Below are 24,000 nucleotides of genomic sequence, written 5' to 3'. Positions count from 1 at the left end.
AGGCTAACTGATCATTAGAAAACCCTTTTGCAATTATGTTAGCACAGCTGAAAACTGTTGTCCTGATTAAAGAAGCAATAAAACTGACCTTCTTTAGACTAGTTGAGTATCTGGAGCATCAGCATTTGTGGTTTCGATTACAGGCTAAAAATGGCCAGAAACAAAGCACTTTCTTCTGAAACTTGTCAGTCTATTCTTGTTTTGAGAAATGAAGGCTATTCCATGCAAGAAATTGCCAAGAAACTGAAGATCTCATACAACGCTTAAATAGTACACGCAAAACACCAGGGCCTCCCACTCTTTCTATTCTGGTCAGAGACAGTTTTGATCAATTAGCCTTTTAAAATGATAAACTTGGATTAGCTAACACAACGTTCCATTGGAACACAGGAGAGATGGTTGCTGATAATGGGCCTATGTAAGCCAACGTAGATATTCCATTAAAAATCTGCCGTTTCCAGCTACAACAGTCATTTACAACATTAACAATGTCTACACTGTGTTTCTGATCATTTTGATGTTATTTTAATGGACAAAAAATGTGCTTTTCCTTCAAAAACAAGAATATTTCTAAGTGACCACAAACTTTTGAATGGTAGTGTACATATGACTTCCTTGATGCTCTCACCACTTACCCAGAATGCCTTGTAACCGATTCTGTTGTGTGTTATTGTTTTTCCATCTTCATCATACGTGGCTGTCATCTTTCAGTACTGTTGTATCAAGGCTGGGTTCCCAATACAAATGGCACCCTATTCCCTCCCTACTGCAATACATTTGCTCAGAGCCCTTTGAGTCCTGGTCAAACGTGGTGCACTATATAAGGAATTGGGTGCAATTTGGGATGCCACCCTAGAGGTGTTATCTTGCAGTACAGGGCTGAGTGAATTGTCACAATGTTGTCAAAAGTAGAGAACATGGAATAGGCCAGAAAATAAGCCTATTTATAACAGACAACACTTTACAGTAAAACTATCATTTATAGTTCAAACGTGCTCCCGTCCCCTTTTTCTCTGAAGGAGCAAACGATCAGGGAACATCATTTTTCATTACAGTCAACGTGGCTGAAAATGAACAGCGACTCCTCTACGATATATCTAATTGGCGCCCGAGAGGTCGCCAGATTATACGAGGACATTTCTTGGCACTCAATGAGCCATTTACGACAGAACAGAAACCATGCTTGAAGACAATAAACCACTCTCAGTCATTCTGCAGAGGAGAAACGATGAATCGATGGAGCAGGCGGAAGGGAAGGCTCGTATTTGGTGTCTCCGACCAGGCTGCCGGCCACCGAGATTTAAGGGAGAGCCAATCATTTTTCTCTAAATGAAGTGTTGAGAGGAGCTTGCCAGTTTAATCCTCTATCAAGACGGTGGCCAAGAATTGTTCTGCAAAGTGAAAAAGATGACAATAAACGGCGATCAGCTATACTTTTGATGAGAGCAGGCGTCAACACACAGCTCTCCTTATCGCTCACTCTCTTTCCTTCTCTCACTCTCTCTCTCTTTCTCTCTTTGTGTGTGTGTGTCTCTCTAGCACTTTCTCTCCCTCACCTTCTCTCTCCCCCCTCTCGCTCAGCCAATGCTCAAAGCCTGCTGTCCTCTCTCTCTCTATGCTCAAAGCCTGCTGTCCTCTCTATGCTCAAAGCCTGCTGTCCTCTCTCTCTATGCTCAAAGCCTGCTGTCCTCTCTCTCTCTATGCTCAAAGCCTGCTGTCCTCTCTCTCTATGCTCAAAGCCTGCTGTCCTCTCTCTCTCTATGCTCAAAGCCTGCTGTCCTCTCTCTCTCTATGCTCAAAGCCTGCTGTCCTCTCTCTCTATGCTCAAAGCCTGCTGTCCTCTCTCTCTCTATGCTCAAAGCCTGCTGTCCTCTCTCTCTCTCTCTCTCTATGCTCAAAGCCTGCTGTCCTCTCTCTCTCTCTCTCTATGCTCAAAGCCTGCTGTCCTCTCTCTCTCTCTCTCTCTATGCTCAAAGCCTGCTGTCCTCTCTCTCTCTCTCTCTCTATCTCTATGTCTCGCTCTCTCTCTCTCTATATATATATATATATATATATATATATATATATATATATAGATACATATATATATGCTCAAAGCCTGCTGTCCTCTCCCTCTCCCTCTCAGCCAATTATCAAAGCCTGCTGTCTTCTCTCTCTCTCTCTCTCTCCATATATATAAATATATATATATATATATATATATATATATATATATATATATATATATGCTCAAAGCCTGCTTTCCTCTCCCTCTCTCTCTCTCTCTCTCTCAGCCAATTCTCAAAGCCTGCTGTCCTCTCTCTCTCTCTCTCTCTCTCTCTCTCTCTCTCTCTCAGCCAATTCTCAAAGCCTGCTGTCCTCTCCATCCCTCCATCCTTCTCCATCCCTAGTTTACCATCTGTCTATTCACCCTCATAGCATTCTTATCTTCCATTCAATTTGCTTTCAGTCATTCTCACCACATAGCCAACTGTAAGTTACACAAAGCCACTATAAAGAGTACTTGGAGCTTAGCAGAGAAGAGAGGAGGGAATGATGAGCCTGTATCTCGAACAACACCATGGGACGTGAGTCACAATCAGGATGTGAGCGAGAGAGCTGCTTGCGGATCAGTAGTTATATAAATCCAATGGCAGATGGTGCCTGCAAACTGATCACGGTGCTGCAACACTTGTGAGTGTGTGTGTGTGTGGGGGGGGTGTATGTGTGCACGCAACCATATGCGTGTGCCTGTATCTGTATTCGTGTGTGTGTTGGGGGGGGGGGGTGATCTGATTTGAACACCTCAAAGCTTATACTGTAGTTCATTATGAAACACTTCCCTGATTAAAAATAAATGTTTACAAATATGTAAATACATATTTTGTTTAATAAAACATTTCCCAGGAATTCCTTTTCTTTATCCAGCGTAGTCGCTTAAAGATCCTGTCTAAATACTGTTTAGCTGTCTCTCCTTAGTATAGGAAAATTATGTGCTTCTATAAGGCAGTACAATAGAAACCACCAAGAAATCTGCATATCTTCCCACAAAACGCCTGACTTCAAAAGTAGAATAAGCCCCCTGTATCTTCTTCATTTCCCTTTATCGATGATATAACAACGACCAATATGTTTCCATTCCTACATAATACACCATAAAACTTCCCAAACCTGTTCTTCCTCGCTTCCATTCTCCTCACAGAGGGCTTAAGGCTGAATCATATAGATCAGAGATGGAAAGTAATGCACCTCCCGCTGGCTGCTGACGTCAGGGCCCAACGCACTAGCCTACGTCTGCAGCTTGGAGCCAGGCTGCCTCCAGCAGCCTACAGCCCCGGCCCTGTTCCTGTCTGCTTCCCTCCACTGGGAGACAGATGAAAGTCAATAGGCCCAGAGAGGGAGATGGAGAGAGAGGCAGCTAACCTAGCACAATTTAGATCAGCAAAGGGACCAGCATAGAACATACTGTAGATTATTTATAATTACTGTATGAAACCACACGGTTTCCAGGTTGAAGTTCCCCTAGGTATAGATCTAGCTTCCCCCTCCCTGACCAGCTTTCCCTCCCCTGATCCCCTGATCCTCTCCTCCAATCCTAACCTCAACCGTAAATTGCGAAACTGACCCCAGCTCAGTGTCTAGGAGCAACTTCACCCTGCTGCATTCAATGTTTAATTTCCAGATGGCCTCAACGGTCAACATGACCGTCTCACTCTGCAATAACTCAACAGAATTCCATGTAAATGGATCATGTTGAAAGTGCACCACCGTAGTGTGTCCTAACAATTACAGCTTTTAAACGGACACTTTTTTGGACATGCATTATGGACGAGATTTGGGGAATCTGTTTTCCTGCGGTGTCGTTAATAGTTCATTCAGTCTCGACCGGTAATTAAAGAAAATGCCTCTGTCTCCAACACCAGAGAAAATAGAGCCTTGCTTGTGGCAACACTACACAGGAGACTGGATTTTCATGGACTGTGTTCCAAATGGCACCGTATTTTCCACATAGTGCACTACTTTGACCAGAGGGTCCTGCTCAAAAGTAGTGCACTACGTAGGGAATAGGGTGTTATATGGGACGTAGTCCTGGATTCTTCTCATACCGTCAAATGGGACTGAGTCTGTCACTTTAAGCGCTCCTTTTTAAAAGATGCAAACTCAGTGATTTTGCACCCCATTCACTTCTCTCTTATTCCTCCTCAATCACTTTCCATCATGTAACCTGGAGGCTCTCGAATGGGGTTTTCAGCTCAAACTGATGTGAAGTCAAGCTGTGAGGTAAGAGTGCTGGAGTGGGCCCACTGGTCCACTGCTATAATACTCCAGGGACAGAGGGACTGTCCCAAATGGCACCCTATTCCCTATAAAGTGCACTACTTAACCTATGGGGCCTGGTCAAAAATAGTGCACTATATAGGGAAGAGGGTGCCGTTTGGGACAGGCTAATACCCACTGGCTCCAGGTCATCTACAAGTCCATGCTAGGTAAAGCTCCGCCTTATCTCAGCTCACTGGTCACGATGGCAACACCCATCCGTAGCACGCGCTCCAGCAGGTGTATCTCACTGATCATCCCTAAAGCCAACACCTCATTTGGCCGCCTTTCGTTCCAGTACTCTGCTGCCTGTGACTGGAACGAATTGCAAAAATCGCTGAAGTTGGAGACTTTTATCTCCCTCACCAACTTCAAACATCAGCTATCTGAGCAGCTAACCGATCGCTGCAGCTGTACATAGTCTATTGGTAAATAGCCCACCCATTTTCACCTACCTCATCCCCATACTGTTTTTATTTATTTATTTTTTCTGCTCTTTTGCACACCAATATCTCTACCTGTACACGACCATCTGATCATTTATCACTCCAGTGTTAATCTGCAAAATTGTAATTATTCGCCTACCTCATGCCTTTTGCACACATTGTATATAGACTCCCCCTTTGTTTTCTACTGTGTTATTGACTTGTTAATTGTTTATTCCATGTGTAACTCTGTGTTGTCTGCTCATACTGCTATGCTTTATCTTGGCCAGGTCGCAGTTGCAAATGAGAACTTGTTCTCAACTAGCCTACCTGGTTAAATAAAGGTGAAATAAAAAAAATAATAAAAAAAAATACTGTGCACCTGAGGCAGCTGTTTTAGAGAAGATTTGCATCAGTCCTACAGACGTCTAATACCAACCGAACAGCTAATGACCAAAATATAGCAGGGAGAAAAATAGAGAGGGAGAGAGAGAGGGAGAGGGACATAGAGAGGGATAGAGAGAGAGAGAGACAGAGACAAAGACAGAGACAGAGACAGAGACAGAGAGAGAGAGAGAGAGGGGGGGAGAGGGAACAGAGAGAAGAGGGAGAAAGAGAGAGAGAGGGGGGAGAGAGGGAACAGAGAGAGAGAGAGAGAGAGAGAGAGAGAGAGAGAAAGAGAGGGAACAGAGAGAAGAGGGAGAAAGAGAGTGAGAGAGAGGGGGAGAGGGACATAGAGGGGGATAGAGAGAGAGAGAGACAGAGACAGAGAGAGAGAGAGAGAGGGGGGAGAGGGAACAGAGAGAGAGAGAGAGAGAGAGAGAGAGGGGGAGAGAGGAAACAGAGAGAGAGAGGGAGAGAGAGAGAGAGAGAGAGAGAGAGAGAGAGAGAGAGAGAGGGAGAGAGGGAACAGAGAGAAGAGGGAGAAAGAGAGCGAAAGAGAGAGAGGGTGGGATAAGCATCTTTCTGAACAGAAAACTGTCAGTAGCCTGTCTTTTCTTTTCAACTTATTACAATTTTGAAACAACCACTTTTATTTCTCCAACTTTTCACCTGGTTACTGAACGTGCAAGGAAATAAAGGAAGCTGAACTAAAATCCAAGTTCCTCTGGCATATCTTTTTCCCCCAATTTCTAGATCTGCCCTGCAGCCTTTCTTTCCAAATACTGCGACCTGACAGGATCCAAAAGAATGAACTGCTGGTTGTTTACAATAACGGTCTGATGAGAAGTATCTGGGCATTCAGTTAGAGTCCCTTCAGTTGTACCATCTCCCCTGCATAGCTAGAGTATGAGCTAGCCTTTCATCTATATGATCACTTCTTCAGGCAATTTAGTCAGCGAATGGAAATTGAGAGAAGCACAATTTCTCCTTCATAGCACAATACCAATAGCGTACCACGAGAGAGAGACCATGTACGTAATGACTCAAGAGGCCAACAGTTTACGTATGGCATGTAATGTTGCCTCGTCTCATGCTTAGCCATTGAATTCTACTGTGCATTATAGGGGAAAAATGCACACACTAGAATGCCTTTCAAGCCAATCAGAAAGGAGTATTTAACAATGCCATGGTATACATTAAGATAACCCCCACTAGAGAAAAAACGGTTTCTCTCATTTCATCTTTGGCCAGATAGCCTTCAGATCATATTTTCTATGCATATCTACGTCATATGAGTCTTTCATGAAATCTAACGATACCATATATATCTAAGCATGTTTCCCTCTCGTAAATCCAAACTGGATTTTCTTCAGTACAGTACATTCAATCTCTATAATATAGCCTAGTGATATTGGCAAATAAAGAGATAAAAGGCAAGCCATTGATATTAATCTCTCCGTTTAATAAAGCTGTTATAGGCCTATAATGTAGTTTGCGTCCCAAATGGCACCCTATTCCCTATGTAGTGCACAAATTTTGACCTGGGCCCATAGGGTAGAGCACTATAAAGGGTATAGGGTGCCATTTGAGACTAAGCTTTAATATTTCCTCAGTTTTCCTCCCATCTTTTGGTTTCTGAAATGGATAAGGATTCGACCGGATTAAAGCCATACCAATTAGCTATTTACTCTGGTGAGGTTAATGAAGGATTAAACCATGAGTTAGGACCTCTCAGAGACCCCCAGCCCAGGCCCCATCTACAGCACCATAAGACTATAGGCTCAGCCACTCACAAACGTACAAATTAATCCTGTCACTGGGCTTAACACTTCAACACACACACACACACACACACACACACACACACACACACAAACACACACACACACACGTGTACGTGCAGACATACACAGGTGTGCACACACGCACACACAAATAAACACACACACAAGCCTATCATAACATCTCGGGAACTCACATTTGTCCCATATTTGTTTCTGGAACCCCAGAAAAGCAAAAAAGACTCTCAAAAAGAGGTCAAATCCATCCGGAACAGACCAACCCTCCTCCTCATAATAACCAGACTGTCGTTCCTACCTGCACCAGGTTCCACCCCTCCAGTGACTCAGCAATGATGGACGTCACGGACGGACACACCCCTCCAAAGATCATCAGGTGTTTGGGTCCATAGCATATGGCATCGAAGAAGGCCCTCAATCCCTTGGCGTTGTCACACTGCATGGGGAGAGAGTGTAGGCAGGGAGGGAGAGAGAGAGAAAGTTAAAAAGCGCATAACATTTTTCTGGGCTATTTTGGGCTGGGATGTGGCTGGCATGCAAAAGTGAAAGCACAGATGTAATTATGCTCTGTACTGCACACCTCTTACAGTAGCACAGCAGTATGGGGGTGCCTTCCATAATGGCACCCTATCCCCTATATAGTGCCCTACTTTTGACCAGGGCTCAAAGGGGCTCTGGTCAAAAGAAGTGCACTACATAGGGAATAGGGTGCCATTTGGACCTTGGAGTTCAGGGAAAGTGTTTGTTTTATTTTATGAGGCACATGAAGCCAACAAATGAGCTACATTTATATGAGGCTCCTACACTTATGTTATGCATACCTGCACCATACCTGCACCATACTGTAGGTGAATATGTAGCATTGCAATATATTTTTTATACAATATATGAGTACATGAGAGAGAGAGAGGGGGGGGGCATCCTGCTACAGCAGAATGCAGCCATCTCACATCACTATGGCAACGCTCTTAGCTCTGTAGAACTGCGGAAGAGAGGGAGAACAGGAGAGAGAGAGAGAGAACAGGGGGGAGACGGAACAGGAGAGAGAGAGAGAACAGGGGAGAGAGAGAACAGGAGGGAGGGAGAACGGGAGAGAGCGAGAACAGGGGAGAGAGGGAGAACAGTGGTGAGAGAGAGAACAGAAGATAGGGAGAACGGGAGAGAACAGGAGAGAAGGAGAACAGGAGAGAGGGAGAACAGGAGAGAGAGAGAACAGGAGAGAGGGAGAACTAGAGAGAGGGAGAACGGGAGAGAAAAGAAGAGAGAGAGAACAGGAGAGAGGGAGAGAACAGGAGAGAGGGAGAACAAGAGATAGGGAGAACAGGAGCGAGAGAGATGGAACAGGGGAGAGAGAGAACAGGGGAGAGAGAACAGGGGAGAGAGAGAGAACAGGAGAGAGGGAGAACGTGAGAGAAAGAGAGAACAGGAGAGAGGGAGAACAGGAGAGAGGGAGAACAGGGGAGAGAGGGAGAACAGGAGAGAGTGAGAATAGGAGAGAGGGAGAACGGGAGAGAGGGAGAACAGGGGCGAGAGAAAGAACAGGGGAGAGAGGGAGAACAGGAGAGAGAGAGAGAACAGGAGAGAGGGAGAACAGAGTAGAGAGAGAGAGAACAGGAGAGAGAGAGATCAGGGGAGAGAGAGAGAACAGGAGAGAGGGAGAACCGGAGAGAAAGAGAGAACAGGAGAGAGGGAGAACAGGAAAGCGGGAGAACAGGGGCGAGAGAAAGAACAGGGGAGAGAGGGAGAACAGGAGAGAGAGAGAGAGAACAGGAGAGAGGGAGATCAGGGGAGAGAGAGAGAACAGGAGAGAGGGAGAACAGGAGAGAGAGAGATAGAATAGGTCTATTGATTGCTATATGAGCTCTCTAAATGGTTTTTGTGATTTTCTGAGTTTGCAACTATATCCTAGTCTGCGGTAAACACTTCTTGGCCATAATTATTGGCAATCAATTCAGGATGTTCTCCTGTGTTTATATAGTGTCTGAGGCGATGTCCACCTTGGCGCAGCGAAGCTCCACTTGTGAGGTGGTTTCACCTTGTTAAGATCATCTATGCCGAACTAGATTTCTTCCTAGAAGGCGTTGTGCGACTCAGTGGCAGGGATGAGAAATCGAACAGAGGACCTCAATGGAAATAAAACTTGGGACTTTATTGTGTATGATTCTCTATCATTTTGTTACGTATGTAGTGTTGTCTCTGGCTGGAGCAGCCAACTTCTTCAAATACATTCAATCAATCAATGAACAACACTGATATATAAAGCCTCCTTTGTCCCTAAAGGTTTCCTGATATAATGTTCAAATAGTTTAGTGTGTCGACATCCTCATGTCTGTTATATCAATATTTTTTTATTTTACTTTTTATTTAACCTTTATTTAACCAGGTAGGCCAGTTGAAAACAAGTTCTCATTTACAACTGCGACCTGGCCAAGATAAAGCAAAGGAGTGACACACAAACAACAACACAGAGTTACACATGGAATAAACAAACATACAGTCAATAATACAATAGAGAAAGTCTATATACAGTGTGTGCAAAAGAGGTAGGAGAAGTGGGGTGAGGCAATAAATAGGCCATAGTGGCGAAATTATTACAGTATGATGAATTAAACACTGGGGTGATGTGCAGAAGATGAATGTGCAAGCAGCGGTACTGGGGTGCAAAGGAGCTAAAATAAATAACCAATATGGTGATGAGGAAGTTGGATGGGCTATTTATAGATGGGCTATTTATAGATGGGCTATGTACAGATGGGCTATGTACAGATGGGCTATGTACAGATGGGCTATGTACAGGTGCATATTGATTGATTGTAGGTTAAACTATTTGTACAGTTTAAAAAGAAAACGTGTGTATCTTCCTCCTTCTCCCTCATTTTGGCTTAATAAAACATAATACTCCCCATAATCAGGAATACACAAGGTTCACACGTGTGCATACACTGACACATCTCATGTATTCAGTTAACCGAGTCCAACATAGCTGTGAGACTGTGGAAAGCCTAGTGTGAAATGAGAGAGTAGGTGATTATGCGCAGCGGGCATACGATATCCTGTCCACATGGTTGAATAAAACAGCAGGGCTTTTAAAAAGATATCTCATTTACATATCATCTTGCTCTCACTCTCAATGTCTCCATCTCAGTCTCTCTCTTACCCCCCCCCCCCCCCACCCCCAACTCTTATTTATTTCCAATTGCTCACAACCAATTACCAAACTACAGAAGGTGAGCCTTTCTGTATGTTACTACGCTGAAACACAAACCCAGTGTCTGTCAATATGTGGAGTAATAGTTGCTGTTTTTACACTGCTGCTACTCGCTGTTTATTATCTATGCATAGTCACTTCACCCTACCTACAAATTACCTCGACGACCCTGTACCCCCGCACATTGACTCGGTACCGGTACTGAGTTGGTAGAGCATGGTGAAAAGTCTGAAAATGTATGCACTCACTAGCGTAAATTGCTTTGGTAAAGAGCGTCTGCCAAATTACTAGAGGAAACATCCTCCAATTCCAGAAGGTTTGTATGTAATCATTATTTCAACATGGATGTGTGAAACCTTGCCTGATCATCAATTGATCTCCTTGTCATTAAGGAATGCATAGCACACATTAGATTGAAAAAACAGGAGGAATCTTTATATGTATACAGTATACAGTAGGGCAAAAAAGTATTTAGTCAGCCACCAATTGTGCAAGTTCTCCCACTTAAAAAGATGAGAGAGGCCTGTAATTTTCATCATAGGTACACTTCAACTATGACAGTCAAAATGAGAGAAAAAAAATCCAGAAAATCACATTGTAGGATTTTTAATGAATTTATTTGCAAATTATGGTGGAAAATAAGTATTTGGTCAATAACAAATGTTTATCTCAATACTTTGTTATATACCCTTTGTTGGCAATGACAGAGGTCAAATGTTTTCTGTAAGTCTTCACAAGGTTTTCACACACTGTTGCTGGTATTTTGGCCCATTCCTCCATGCAGATCTCCTCTAGAGCAGTGATGTTTTGGGGCTGTTGCTGGGCAACACGGACTTTCAACCCTCCAAAGATTTTCTATGGGGTTGAGATCTGGAGACTGGCTAGGACACTCCAGGACCTTGAAATGCTTCTTACAAAGCCACTCCTTCGTTGCTCGGGCGGTGTGTATGGGATCATTGTCATGCTGAAAGACCCAGCCATGTTTCATCTTCAATGCCCTTGCTGATGGAAGGAGGTTTTCACTCAAAATCTCACGATACATGGCCCCATTCATTCTTTCCTTTACACGGATCAGTCGTCCTGGTCCCTTTGCAGAAAAACAGCCCCAAAGCATGATGTTTCCACCCCCTTGCTTCACAGTAGGTATGGTGTTCTTTGGATGCAACTCAGCATTCTTTGTCCTCCAAACACGACGAGTTGAGTTTTTACCAAAAAGTTATATTTTGGTTCCATCTGACCATATGACATTCTCCCAATCTTCCTCTGGATCATCCAAATGCTCTCTAGCAAACTTCAGACGGGCCTGGACATGTACTGGCTTAAGCAGGGGGACACGTCTGGCACTGCAGGATTTGAGTCCCTGGTGGCGTAGTGTGTTACTGATGGTAGGCTTTGTTACTTTGGTTCCAGATCTCTGCAGGTCATTCACTAGGTCCCCCCGTGTGGTTCTGGGATGTTTGCTCACTGTTCTTGTGATCATTTTGACCCCACAGGGTGAGATCTTGCGTGGAGCCCCAGATCGAGGGAGATTATCAGTGGTCTTGTATGTCTTCCATTTCCTAATAATTGCTCCCAGTTGATTTATTCAAACCAAGCTGCTTATCTATTGCAGATTCAGTCTTCCCAGCCTGGTGCAGGTCTACAATTTTGTTTCTGGTGTCCTTTGACAGCTCTTTGGTCTTGGCCATAGTGGAGTTTGGAGTGTGATTGTTTGAGGTTGTGGACAGGTGTCTTTTATACTGATAACATGTTCAAACAGGTGCCATTAATACAGGTAACGAGTGGAGGACAGAGGAGCCTCTTAAATAAGAAGTTACAGGTCTGTGAGAGCCAGAAATCTTGCTTGTTTGTAGGTGACCAAATACTTATTTTCCACCATAATTTGCAAATAAATTCATAAAAATCCTACAATGTGATTTTCTGGATTTTGTTTCCTCATTTTGTCTGTCATAGTTGAAGTGTACCTATGATGAAGATTACAGGCCTCTCTCATCTTTTTAAGTGTGAGAACTTGCACAATTGGTGGCTGACTAAATACTTTTTTGCCCCACTGTATATATATGTCACTCCTTCTGTGGTTTACACAAGCCATCAAACCGGGCTATAGCCGGCTGTTCCACGCCTTCCCTGTGAATCCTTCAAATGTAAACAGCACGCTAGTTATTGTTTATCTTCAAACGCTATGGGGTTAGGAGATCAGATGAAACAGGGAAATGAGTCTTCCGCATTTAACCCAATCCCTCTGAATCAGAGAGGTGCCCAGGGATGCCTTAATCGACATCCACGTCATCAGTGCCCAGGAACAGCAGGTTAACTGTCTTGCTCAGGGGCAATACGACAGATTTTTACCTTGTCAACTTGGGTATTCGATCCAGCAATCTTTCGGTTACTGGCCCAACGCTCCGACCCGACAGGCTACCTGCCACCCCATAAACAGATACACATTCCAATGAGGTCTGTGATGAAATATGGTTTCCTGGCCCCGGGAATGAAACATGTGACCTCACTCTATGCCCCAGCCATTATTCCTTACGGCCAAAAGCCTCCCATTCAACGGTCACAAAGCAGCAGCCAACCACCACTATGCTGGGGCTATTTTCAGTGCCAGAGAGAGAGGGAGGGAAAGAGAGAGATGTGGGGAGGGGGAGGCATTGAGCGGCGGCGAACACATGCAGACCAGTCTGCTTTCTCGCGTTCTCTCTCTCCCTCTACTTCTGTCAAACACTCATCCACACAGACACACAATCTGGCATGCTGGTGGTGCGTTGACCACCACCACGTTGCCTAGGCAACCCACAAGGCAACGCTTTTGAGCTGTAAATAAAGGAGGAAGCCGGGCCGGGAGCTTGGTGGAGCTTGGTGTTTGACAGCTATATTTAGCATGTGATTGGGTGGCACAATCACAGAGGCATTAATCGTAAACTACTCAGAAAGTGGAGACGTGTAGGGGTTAATGGTGGATGCAGTTTGTGAACAGAGATAGAGAGAGAGAGGTGTCGCAAGAACAAGTGCTCATAAAACCAACCAACCGTTCTCTCCACAACTATGGCTGACTGTCCCATCTTTAGACACTGTACAGTTCTGCTCTCTGCATCAGATATGCCTTAGAACCCAGTAGTAGACAAATCTAGTTAATGTCATACAGTACGTCAGAGTCTAACACAGTGGTATTCAAACTTTTTCAGCGGGAAACCTTTTTCTACCAGAATTTCTGTGGACCCCACCCAAAATCTAATGATAAAACCTTCAAATCGGTAAATTTATATTTTTAAATCAACAAATAACCTTAAATTGATTGCATTTTCAGCTCTTATTAAAATGAAATGACACCAATAAAATCATCTGGACTTTTAATTTCCACCCCAGGGACCCCACTGCAGTTCCCCACAAAGGTTTGCGACCCCGACTTTATCCTGCCCAAGCTACACTACATTTACAAAAGTATGTGGACACTTTAAATGAGTGGATTCTGCTAGTTCAGCCAGGTGTAAAAAAAAAAAAAACGGGCACACAGCCATGCAATCTCCATAGACAAACATTGGCAGTAGAACGGACTTACTGAAAAGCTCAGTGACTTTCAACGTGGCACCGTCATAGGATGCCACCTTTCTATCAAGTCAGTTATTAAATTTCTGCCCTGCTAGAACTGCCCCTGTCAACTGTAAGTGCTGTTATTGTGACGTGGAAACGTCTAGGAGCAGCAATGGCTCAGCCGCGAAGTGGTAGGCCGCACAAACTCACAGAACGGGACCACCGTAATGTTTAAAAATAGTCTGTTTAAAAATAGTCTGTCCTCAGTTGCAACACTGATGACCGAGTTCCAAACTGCCTCTGGAAGCAACATCAGCACAAGAACGGTTGATCAGGAGCGTCAGGAAAGGGGTTTCCATGACCGAGGATCGGCTGGAGTGGTGTAAAGCTTGCCACCATTGGACTCTGGAGCAGTGGAAACATGTTCTCTAGAGTGATGAATCATTCTTCAAATCATATCAAATTGTATTTGTCACGTGTGCAACAACAATTCACCTTATTCACCGAATACAACAATTCACCATATTGTGAAAATCTTACTTACAAGCCCTTAACCAACAGTGCATACATTTTAGGTCCCCACAAGGAAAGAAAAACAAGTAAGTGTGTGTGTGTGTTGACTGGTGATCCTTGATGGAGAGCACTGTGGCACACATAATCTGCTCTCGACACACAGGCTGTCCGTTAGCTAATGTCATGCACGGCCCTCACAGGGCCACAACAAATAACATGCCAAATTCCAGGCCTCCATTTGGAGACAGCTAATGGCTCAGACAAATATGGAAGTGGAATGAAATGAAAGACAGGGAGAGAGTGAGAGGGAGAGAGTGAGAGAGTGAGAGTGAGAGAGAGACAAAGTGAAAAGAATACAAATATACAGAATATTGTGCATACAAAAAGGCACTAAAGTAATACTGCAAAAACAAACATGGCAAAGGAATACACCTTTTGGCCATATGCAAATCCTTATGTCTGGGTCAAATCCAACACAACACCTCACTGAGTAACTGCCTCCTTATTTTCAAGCATGGTGGTGTATCAGCTAAGACGGTGCCGACAGAGAGGGCTGCCTCGCTTCTAGTCCTTATTCAACTTTGCAGTATTTTGTTTTTTTATGTACTATTTCTTGTTGTTAGCCCAGAAAATCTTAAGTGTTATTACGTACAGCTGGGAACAACTAATGGATATCAGAGCGCCGACAACTTACCAGCATTACAACCAGCACCATGACCAGGAATACGACTATCCCCAAGCGGAACCTTTGTCCGCAGCACCCAGGGCATTTGAACTGATCCCAGAGGCCGACCGAAAACAATGCCGCCGGAGAAGAGGAAGACAGAGCGGTCTTCTGGTCAGACTTCGGAGGCGCTGAAGAAATTTGGCATGTCACCTAAAAACCTCAAACTTTTACAGATGCACAATTGAGAGCATCCTGTCGGGCTGTATCACAGCCTGGTACTGCAACTGCACCGCCCACAACCGCAGTGCTCTCCAGAGGGTGGTGCGGTCTGGGGGCAAACCTACCCTACCTGCCCTCCAGATCACCTACAGCACCCGATGTCCCAGGAAGGCCAAAAATATCATCAAGGACAACAACCACCTGAGCCACTTCCTGTTCACCCCGCTATCATCCAGAAGGCGAGGTCAGTACAGGTGTATCAAAGCTGGGACCAAGAGACTGAAAAACAGCTTCTATCTCAAGGCTATCAGACTGTTAAACAGCCATCACTAGCACAGAGAGGCTGCCGCCTACTTATTGACTTGAAATCAAGTGTAGTAACTTTAATAACTCCACTTTAATCATGTTTACATATCTTGCATTACTCATCTCATACACTACCATTCAAAAGTTTGGGGTCACTTAGAAATGTCCCTTGTTTTTTAAAGAAAAGCTGGAAACGGCAGCTAATCCAAGTTCATAATTTTCAAAGGCTAATTGACCATTAGAAAACCCTTTTGCAATTATGTTAGCACAGCTGTAAACTGTTGTGCTGATTTAAAGAAGGAATTAAACTGGCCTTCTTTAGACTGGTTGAGCATCTGGAGCGTCAGCATTTGTGGGTTCGATTACAGGCTCAAAATGTCCAGAAACTTTTTTTTTTAAATAACTTTCCTCTGAAACTCATAAATCTATTCTTGTTCTGAGAAATTAAGGCTATTACATGCGAGAAATTGCCAAGAAACTGAAGATCTCGTACAACGCTGTGTACTACTCCCTTCACAGAACAGCGCAAACTGGCCCTAACCAGAATAGAAAGAAGAGTGGGAGACCCCTGTGCACAACTGAGCAAGAGGACAAGTACATTAGAATGTCTAGTTTGAGAAACAAGTCCTCAACTGTCAGCTTAATTAAATAGTACCCGCATAACACCAGTCTCAACGTCAACAGTGAAGAGGCGACTCAGGGATGCTGGCCTTCTAGGCAGAGTTGCAAAGAAAAAGCCATATCTCAGACTGGCCAATAAAAAGAAAAGATTAAGACGGGCAAAAGAACACAGACACTGGACAGAGTAACTCTGCCTAGAAGGCCAGTGTTCACTGTTGACGTTGAGACTGGGTTTAGCTAACACAACGTGCCATTGGAACACAGGAGTTGGTTGCTGATAATGGGCCTCTGTACGCCTATGTAGATATTCCATAAAAAAATAACCTTTTCCAGCTACAACAGTCATTTACAACATTAACAATGTCTACACTGTATTACTGATCAATTTGATGTTATTTTAAATGGACAAAAAAAATGCTTTTCTTTCAAAAACAAGAACATTTCTAAGTGACCCCAAACTTTTAAATGGTAGTGTATGTTTATACTGTATTCTATAATATCTATTTCATCTTAGCCTATGACACTCTGTCATTGTTCATACATATATTTATATTTACATATTCTTATTCCATTCCTGAATGGCCAAGTTACAGTTTTGACTTAACTCTGCTTGAAAATCTCTGGCAATACTTGAAAACTGCTGGCAAACAATGATCAACAAGGACAAAGCTTGAAGAATTAAAAAAGAATAGTGGGTAAATATTGCACAATCCAGGTGTGCAAAACTTACCCAACACTTACCGTAGACTTACCCAACACTTACCGTAGACTTACCCAAGAAGCCTCACAGCAATAATCAATGCCAAAGGGTTTTCTGACATGTATTGACTGAGGGAGCTGAATACTTACGCAACGACTATACAATGAATGTTTATTTCTTGAAATGTTCCCGATTTACTGACCTTCATGTCATATAGTAATAATGGACTGTCATTTCTCTTTGCTTATTTGATCTGTTCTTGTTTGCTTATTTGAGCTGTTACCAAATCTTATGTATACCACCCCTACCTTGTCACAACACAACTGATTGGCTCAAACACATTAAGAAGGAAAGAAATGTCACAAATTAACTGTTAATTAAAATGCATTCCAGGTGACAACCTCATGAAGCTGGTTAAGAGAATGCCAAGCGTGTGCAAAGCTGTCAAAGGCTAAGGGTGGCTACTCTGAAGAGTCTCAAATATAAATTTATTTTGTTTTGTTTAACACTTTTTTGATTACTGCATGATTCCATATGTGTTATTTCATAGTTTTGATGTCTTCACTATTATTCTATAATGTAGAAAATAGTAAAAATAAAGAAAAACCCTTGAATGAGTAGGTGTGTCCAAACTTTTGACTAGTACAATATTTTTTTTCCACTTTGACATTACAGAGTATTTTCTAAGATTGTTGACAAAAAAATGACAATTAAATCAATTTAAATCGCACTTTGTAACAAAATAAAATGTCAAAAAATCCAAGGGGTCTGAATACTTTTGCAAGGCTCTGTATAAAACAGATGATATATTTCCCTGACACACAGTCTGGCCGAACTAATCCTCTCAACTAGACATAGGATATGTCCCAAATGGCACCATTTTCCCTATATAGTGCACTACATTTGACCAGAGCTCTATGGGCCCTGGTCAGAAGTATTGTGTTTTAATGTAATCAGGTGCTATTTGGGACATAGACACAGCCATTGAAACACACCATACAGGGAGGTGGGGGATACTTTGTGTGGCAACAAGTGATTGTATCACAGGCAAAAATGTCTATTTAAACGTGCTGTCCAGTATCGTTCATAAAATAAAATTTCAAAAATGAAAACTCCACTACAGAAGCAGGTTTTGCTTAATCGACAACAGCATCCTTCTCTCTTTCCAAGTGCCGTCCTGTGGTTCCGCTGTATTTAGATCAATAACTGTACAGGGTTTCCCATGGGGGCCTGGGAGGGTTTCAAGCCTCAATTAAGGTCAAACGGTCCCAAACGTAATCTATTGACAAACAGGCAACAGACTCATCGAGTCAGTCATCACTATATTCACATGCAGCTCTATGGGCACCACCAGTAACGTTACAGTACCGCTCACTGAGGATGGAGTGTGTGTGTGTGTGTGTGTGTGTGTGTGTGTGTGTGTGTGTGTGTGTGTGTGTGTGTGTGTGTGTGTGTGTGTGTGTGTGTGTGTGTGTGCGTGCGTGCGTGCGTGCGTGCGTGTGTGTGTGTACCTGTGTGTGTGTGTGTACCTGTATGTGTCAAATCAAATCAAATTTTATTTGTCACATACACATGGTTAGCAGATGTTAATGCGAGTGTAGCGAAATGCTTGTGCTTCTAGTTCCGACAATGCAGTAATAACAAGTAATCTAACTAACAATTCCAAAACTACTGTCTTGTACACAGTGTAAGGGGATAAAGAATATGTACATAAGGATATATGAATGAGTGATGGTACAGAGCAGCATAGGCAAGATACAGTAGATGTTATCGGGTACAGTATGTACAAATGAGATGAGTATGTAAACAAAGTGGCATAGTATAGTATAAAGTATGTGTGTGTACCTGTGTGTGTTTGTTCCCCATCACCTAGCCCTATTGGGCAATGGACTGGTCCACTCAGGCGGAGAGTGTGACCTCCTTTTTTTCAAATGACCTTAAAGACATGCAGCACCGGAAACTGAGAGAGCTGGGACCGATACGACACGTGTCTACCAGATGTCCATTGAGATCTCATGAAAGGCTATGGAGAGGGAGGAAGAGAAGGGAATGGAGGGAAGAGTGGAGAGGAGATGGGGGGTGTGTATGCACTGAGCATTCTGACTCTTTGTGGTAACATTTATACAACAAACCCCGGAGTATTCGGTGAAAGTCCAACATTGATTGACTGAGTGTGGAGAGGAGAGAGGGAGGACCTGGTGGATTCTTTCAATCTGTTCCTCCCACATCACTTCACTATCCTTACACACACCAAAAAGCCATTAAAACCCTCCCCCAGTCTAGAGTGGAACCAGAAGACTCTGATTGCCTCTAAAATCTACTCTTGACAGACAGAAGCTCAGAGCTCCTAAAGAAGCCAGTTGTTTGGCCCTAGCCTATCTCTCTCCCTAGGTTCACAGCTGGAGAGGTTTATTAGACTTCGTCCCAAATGGCATCCCATTCCCTACATAGTGCACAACTTTTGAGGGCTCTGGTCAAAATAAGTGCACTATGTAGGGAATAGGGTGCCATTTGGGACGAAATCTAATAAACCTCTCCAGCTGAAGCAGACTTCAACTATTGGCATCATGGTTGGTGTCGCACACCCAGTCTCAGATTACCACGGGATAACAACAGCAAGTGTGGCAGGTTTCAAACCACTTTGGTTCTCTCACGATACTGGATAAGCCAAAATTGGCCACTAAAACCCAGAATCACAGTCAACACGTTGAGCCTTTATTAGCCAATCTGTGCTGAGCAGGGGGAAGGGGGATACAGTAAGCCTATTACAGGTCATTCTGCTTTTTACAACAGCAGGTTGTGTGGTGTCCCGATTTCCATACATCATACCGTTTCTGTACCATCCCGGGGTATACGGTATTACGGAATGTGCACACACACAAGGGGCACTATAAAAACATGTTAAAAAACAGGGATCTTGATCCAGGAGGGGATTGAATGTCTCTGCTGTAACCAAGAAGCTTGGTCTTGACATCTAGGCACTTAGCTAGTAAGTTAGCAAACCAAATGCACACCCCCACAGCCCCTGCTGAAAATCATACCTTTTGGTATTTTGGAATACCCCGGTATATGGTATAAACGGTATACAGTATAAACGGTATATGGTATAAACGGTATACGGTATAAACGGTATACAGTATAAACGGTATATGGTATAAATGGTATACGGTATAAACGGTATACGTATAAACGGTATACAGTATAAACGGTATACGTTCAAACGGTATACACTATAAACGGTATACGTATAAACAGTATACAGTATAAACGGTATATAGTATAAACGGTATACAGTATAAACGGTATATGGTATAAACGGTATATGGTATAAACGGTATACGGTATAAACGGTATACAGTATAAACGGTATATGGTATAAACGGTATACGGTATAAACGGTATACGTATAAACGGTATACAGTATAAACGGTATACAGTATAAACGGTATACGGTATAAACGGTATATGGTATAAACGGTATACAGTATAAACGGTATACGGTATAAACGGTATACGGTATAAACGGTATATGGTATAAACGGTATACGGTATAAACGGTATACGGTATAAACGGTATACGTATAAACGGTATACGTATAAACGGTATACAGTATAAACGGTATACAGTATAAACGGTATACGTATAAACGGTATACGTATAAACGGTATACAGTATAAACGGTATACAGTATAAACGGTATACGTATAAACGGTATATGGTATTGTCATGTTCTGACCATAGTTCTTTTGTGTTTTCCTTGTTTTAGTGTTGGTCAGGGCGTGAGCTGGGTGGGCATTCTATGTTGTGTGTGTAGTTTGTCCGTTTCTATGTATGGCCTGATAAGGTTCTCAATCAGAGGCAGGTGTTAGTCATTGTCTCTGATTGGGAACCATATTTAGGTAGCTTGTTTTGTGTTGGGGTTGTGGGTGGTTGTTTCCTGTCTTTGTGTTCTCTGCACCAGATAGGACTGTTTCGGGTTTTGCCACGTTTGTTATTTTGTATTTGTGTAGTGTTCACGTTATCGTCTTTTATTAAATATGTTGAACATGAACTACGCTACATTTTGGTCCTCCTCTCCTTCCCAGGAAGAAAACCGTTACAGAACCACCCACCAACCAAGGACCAAACTACGTGGTAACAGGCAGCAGCAGCAGGAGAGGCAGCACTATTTAGAGACATGGACTTGGGAGTAGATCCTAGACGGGAAAGGACACAGCCAGCACAGCCAGCAGAATATCGCCGCCCAAAAGAAGAGCTGGAGGCAGCGACGGCGGAGAGGCGCTGGTATGAGGAGGCAGCATGGCGGCGCGGATGGAAGCACTTCCTGTGCTTACCGGAGGACGAGAGAGACCAGGCAAGCACCGTGTTATGCTGTGGAGGGCACGGTGTCCCCAGTGCGGGTGCATAGCCCGTTGCGGTACTTACCAGCTCCTCGTATCGGCCGGGCTAGAGTGGGCATCGAGCCAGGTGCCATGAAGCCGGCTCTACGCATCTGGTCTCCAGTGCGTCTCCTTGGGCCGGCGTACATGGTACCAGCCTTACGCATGATGTCTCCGGTTCGCCTGCACAGCCCAGTGTGGGCTATTCCACCTCGCCGCACTGGCAGGGCGACCGGGAGCATTCAACCAGGTAAGGTTGGGCAGGCTCGGTGCTCAAGAGCTCTAGTGCGCCTGCATGGTCCGGTCTATCCAGTGCCACCTCCACGCACCAGCCCTCCGGTGGTAGCCCCCCGCACCAGGCTGTCTCTCCGTCTCAACTCTACAGGTGCTCCCTTCCTCCTCTCCGGAGCTGCCAGAGTCTCCCGTCTGTCCGGGGCTGCCAGAGTCTCCCGTCTGTCCGGGGCTGCCAGAGTCTCCCGTCTGTCCGGGGCTGCCAGAGTCTCCCGTCTGTCCGGGGCTGCCAGAGTCTCCCGTCTGTCCGGGGCTGCCAGAGTCTCCCGTCTGTCCGGGGCTGCCAGAGTCTCCCATCTGTCCGGGGCTGCCAGAGTCTCCCGTCTGTCCGGGGCTGCCAGAGTCTCCCGTCTGTCCGGGGCTGCCACAGTCTCCCGTCTGTCCGGAGCTGCCAGAGTCTCCCGTCTGTCCGGAGCTGCCAGAGCCTCCCGTCTGTCCGGAGTCTCCCGTCTGCCAGGATCCGCCAGAGCCGCCAGTCTGCCAGGATCCGCCAGAGCCGCCAGTCTGCCAGGATCCGCCAGAGTCGCCAGTCTGCCAGGATCCGCCAGAGTCGCCAGTCTGCCAGGATCCGCCAGAGTCGCCAGTCTGCCAGGATCCGCCAGAGCCGCCAGTCTGCCAGGATCCGCCAGAGCCGTCAACCTGCTTGAGCTATCTCTCAGTCCTGAGCGACCCCTCAGTCCTGAGCGACCCCTCGGTCCTGAGCTACCCCTCGGTCCTGAGCTGCCCCTCGGTCCTGAGCTGCCCCTCGGTCCTGAGCTGCCCCTCGGTCCTGAGCTGCCCCTCGGTCCTGAGCTACCCCTCGGTCATGAGCTACCTCTCGGTCATGAGCTGCCCTTCAGTCATGAGGCACCCCTCAGTCCAGAGGCGCTCCTCAGTCCAGTGGGGCCCTTTGTTTGGGTTCCTAGGCCAAGGTCGGCAGCGAGGGTCGCCACTCAAAGGACGCTATAAGGAGGTGGACAAAGACAATGGTGGAGTGGGGTCCACGTCCAGCGCCAGAGCCACCACCGCGGACAGATGCCCACCCAGACCCTCCCCTATAGGTTTAGGTTGTGCGGTCGGAGTCCGCACCTTGGGGGGGGTACTGTCACGTTCTGACCATAGTTCTTTTGTGTTTTCCTTGTTTTAGTGTTGGTCAGGATGTGAGCTGGGTAGGCATTCTATGTTATGTGTCTAGTTTGTCCGTTTCTATGTATGGCCTGATATGGTTCTCAATCAGAGGCAGGTGTTAGTCATTGTCTCTGATTGGGAACCATATTTAGGCAGCCATATTCTGTGGGTACTTTGTGGGTGGTTGTTTCCTGTCTGTGTTCTCTGCACCAGATAGGACTGTTTTGGGTTTTGCCACGTTTGTTATTTTGTATTTGTGTAGTGTTCACGTTATCGTCTTTCATTAAAACATGTTGAACATGAACTACGCTGCATTTTGGTCCTCCTCTCCTTCCCAGGAAGAAAACCGTTACAGGTATAAACGGTATACTGTATAAACGGTATACTGTATAAACGGTATATGTGTATAGGGTATACGGTATAAACGCTATACATATAAACGGTATATGGTACAAACGCTATACAAATAAACGGTATAAACAGTATACGGTATACGGTACAAACGGTATATGGCCCAAGTCTAAACGGCAGACAGGTGGAAGGATAAGGGATATAATAACTACAGTATCATCTGTGGGAATTCAGCCTATCATTCACCTACTGTGGCTGTCTCAAATGGCACCCTATTCACTATGTAGAGTGCTATCTTTGACCTGGACTCTAAGGGAATAGGGTGAAAAATTGATACCTTTTTATAATTAGCATGTTACTTCCTGAACTGAGCAAGTTTTGAAATAAATAGCTTCTCATTTTCTGGTTCTTAAGAAGTGATTGAAAAGAGATGCCCTTTTCACATTATTGAGTTGAAATGTCAGTTTACTTGCCAAATACACTCTTTCTAAAAGCTATTAGGAAGGAACTGGGTCCCTCCAATCAGCCAGCCTATCTGCTTAATTTTCAGAAAAGGAGAAAACAGACAGAACCAGAGGAATGGGCTATGGAAGAAAGGCCATTATCAAGTTAATTATTTCTTGCCCTGAGGTCTTCCACTCTCCACAGGAAGCCTGTACTAGAGCTCAGAGGGGGTGGGGCAGTGGGGGGTGTTGGGGTTGGTGGAGGAGAATAATTTGTCAAAATTGGGATAATTGTGGTTATACATAGAGCAGTGTAGCATCAGGATGGATCAGTAGCCTGATGCAGTATGTCCAACCACAGGGCCAGTAGTGTGGATGACGGGATAGGATGAGCTCAGGGCTATGTGAGCCTCTCTCTCTCTCTCTCTCTCTCTCTCTCTCTCCCCTTCCTCTTCCCTTCATCTTTTGGTCTGCAATTCCCTCTGTCTGTACTTAAGCCACATATCATCCAGCATTTTGTAGAGACGCAAACACACACACTTGACTGTAGGCATCTCTCCTTGCACAACATCCTGACAGGACACTGCGACCTTCACTTTCCTGCTACTGCGTACAAATCAAACTAAGATTTCGCAAAGCTATCCAATTCCTCACTGAAAAAGTTGTCACACAAAATTATAAATGAAAGCCTTGTACATTTTCAACCCATCTACATACACAGCGGAGTTATCCTCTGCGCATAGGGTTGCATTGTAAGGA

General features: G+C 44.6%; 1 protein-coding gene across 1 annotated transcript in view; it reads right to left on the bottom strand.

The window, feature by feature from the left end:
* LOC110489398 (gamma-aminobutyric acid type B receptor subunit 2) overlaps positions 1-24,000 on the bottom strand; it is a 378,500-nt gene that overhangs the window by 283,422 nt on the left and 71,078 nt on the right. Inside the window, exon 2 of the mRNA XM_090227680.1 lies at positions 7,203-7,340. Within this exon, the coding sequence (XP_090083806.1) occupies positions 7,203-7,340 (138 nt within the window). The remainder of the gene's footprint in view (positions 1-7,202; positions 7,341-24,000) is intronic.

This window comes from Oncorhynchus mykiss, chromosome 30 (genome assembly GCF_057628025.1).
Source record: "Oncorhynchus mykiss isolate SJ-2025 chromosome 30, ASM5762802v1, whole genome shotgun sequence".
Classification (NCBI taxonomy): Eukaryota; Metazoa; Chordata; class Actinopteri; order Salmoniformes; family Salmonidae; genus Oncorhynchus; species Oncorhynchus mykiss.
Note: the sequence above shows the minus strand (reverse complement) of the source record. Positions and strands in the feature narration are given on the sequence as shown.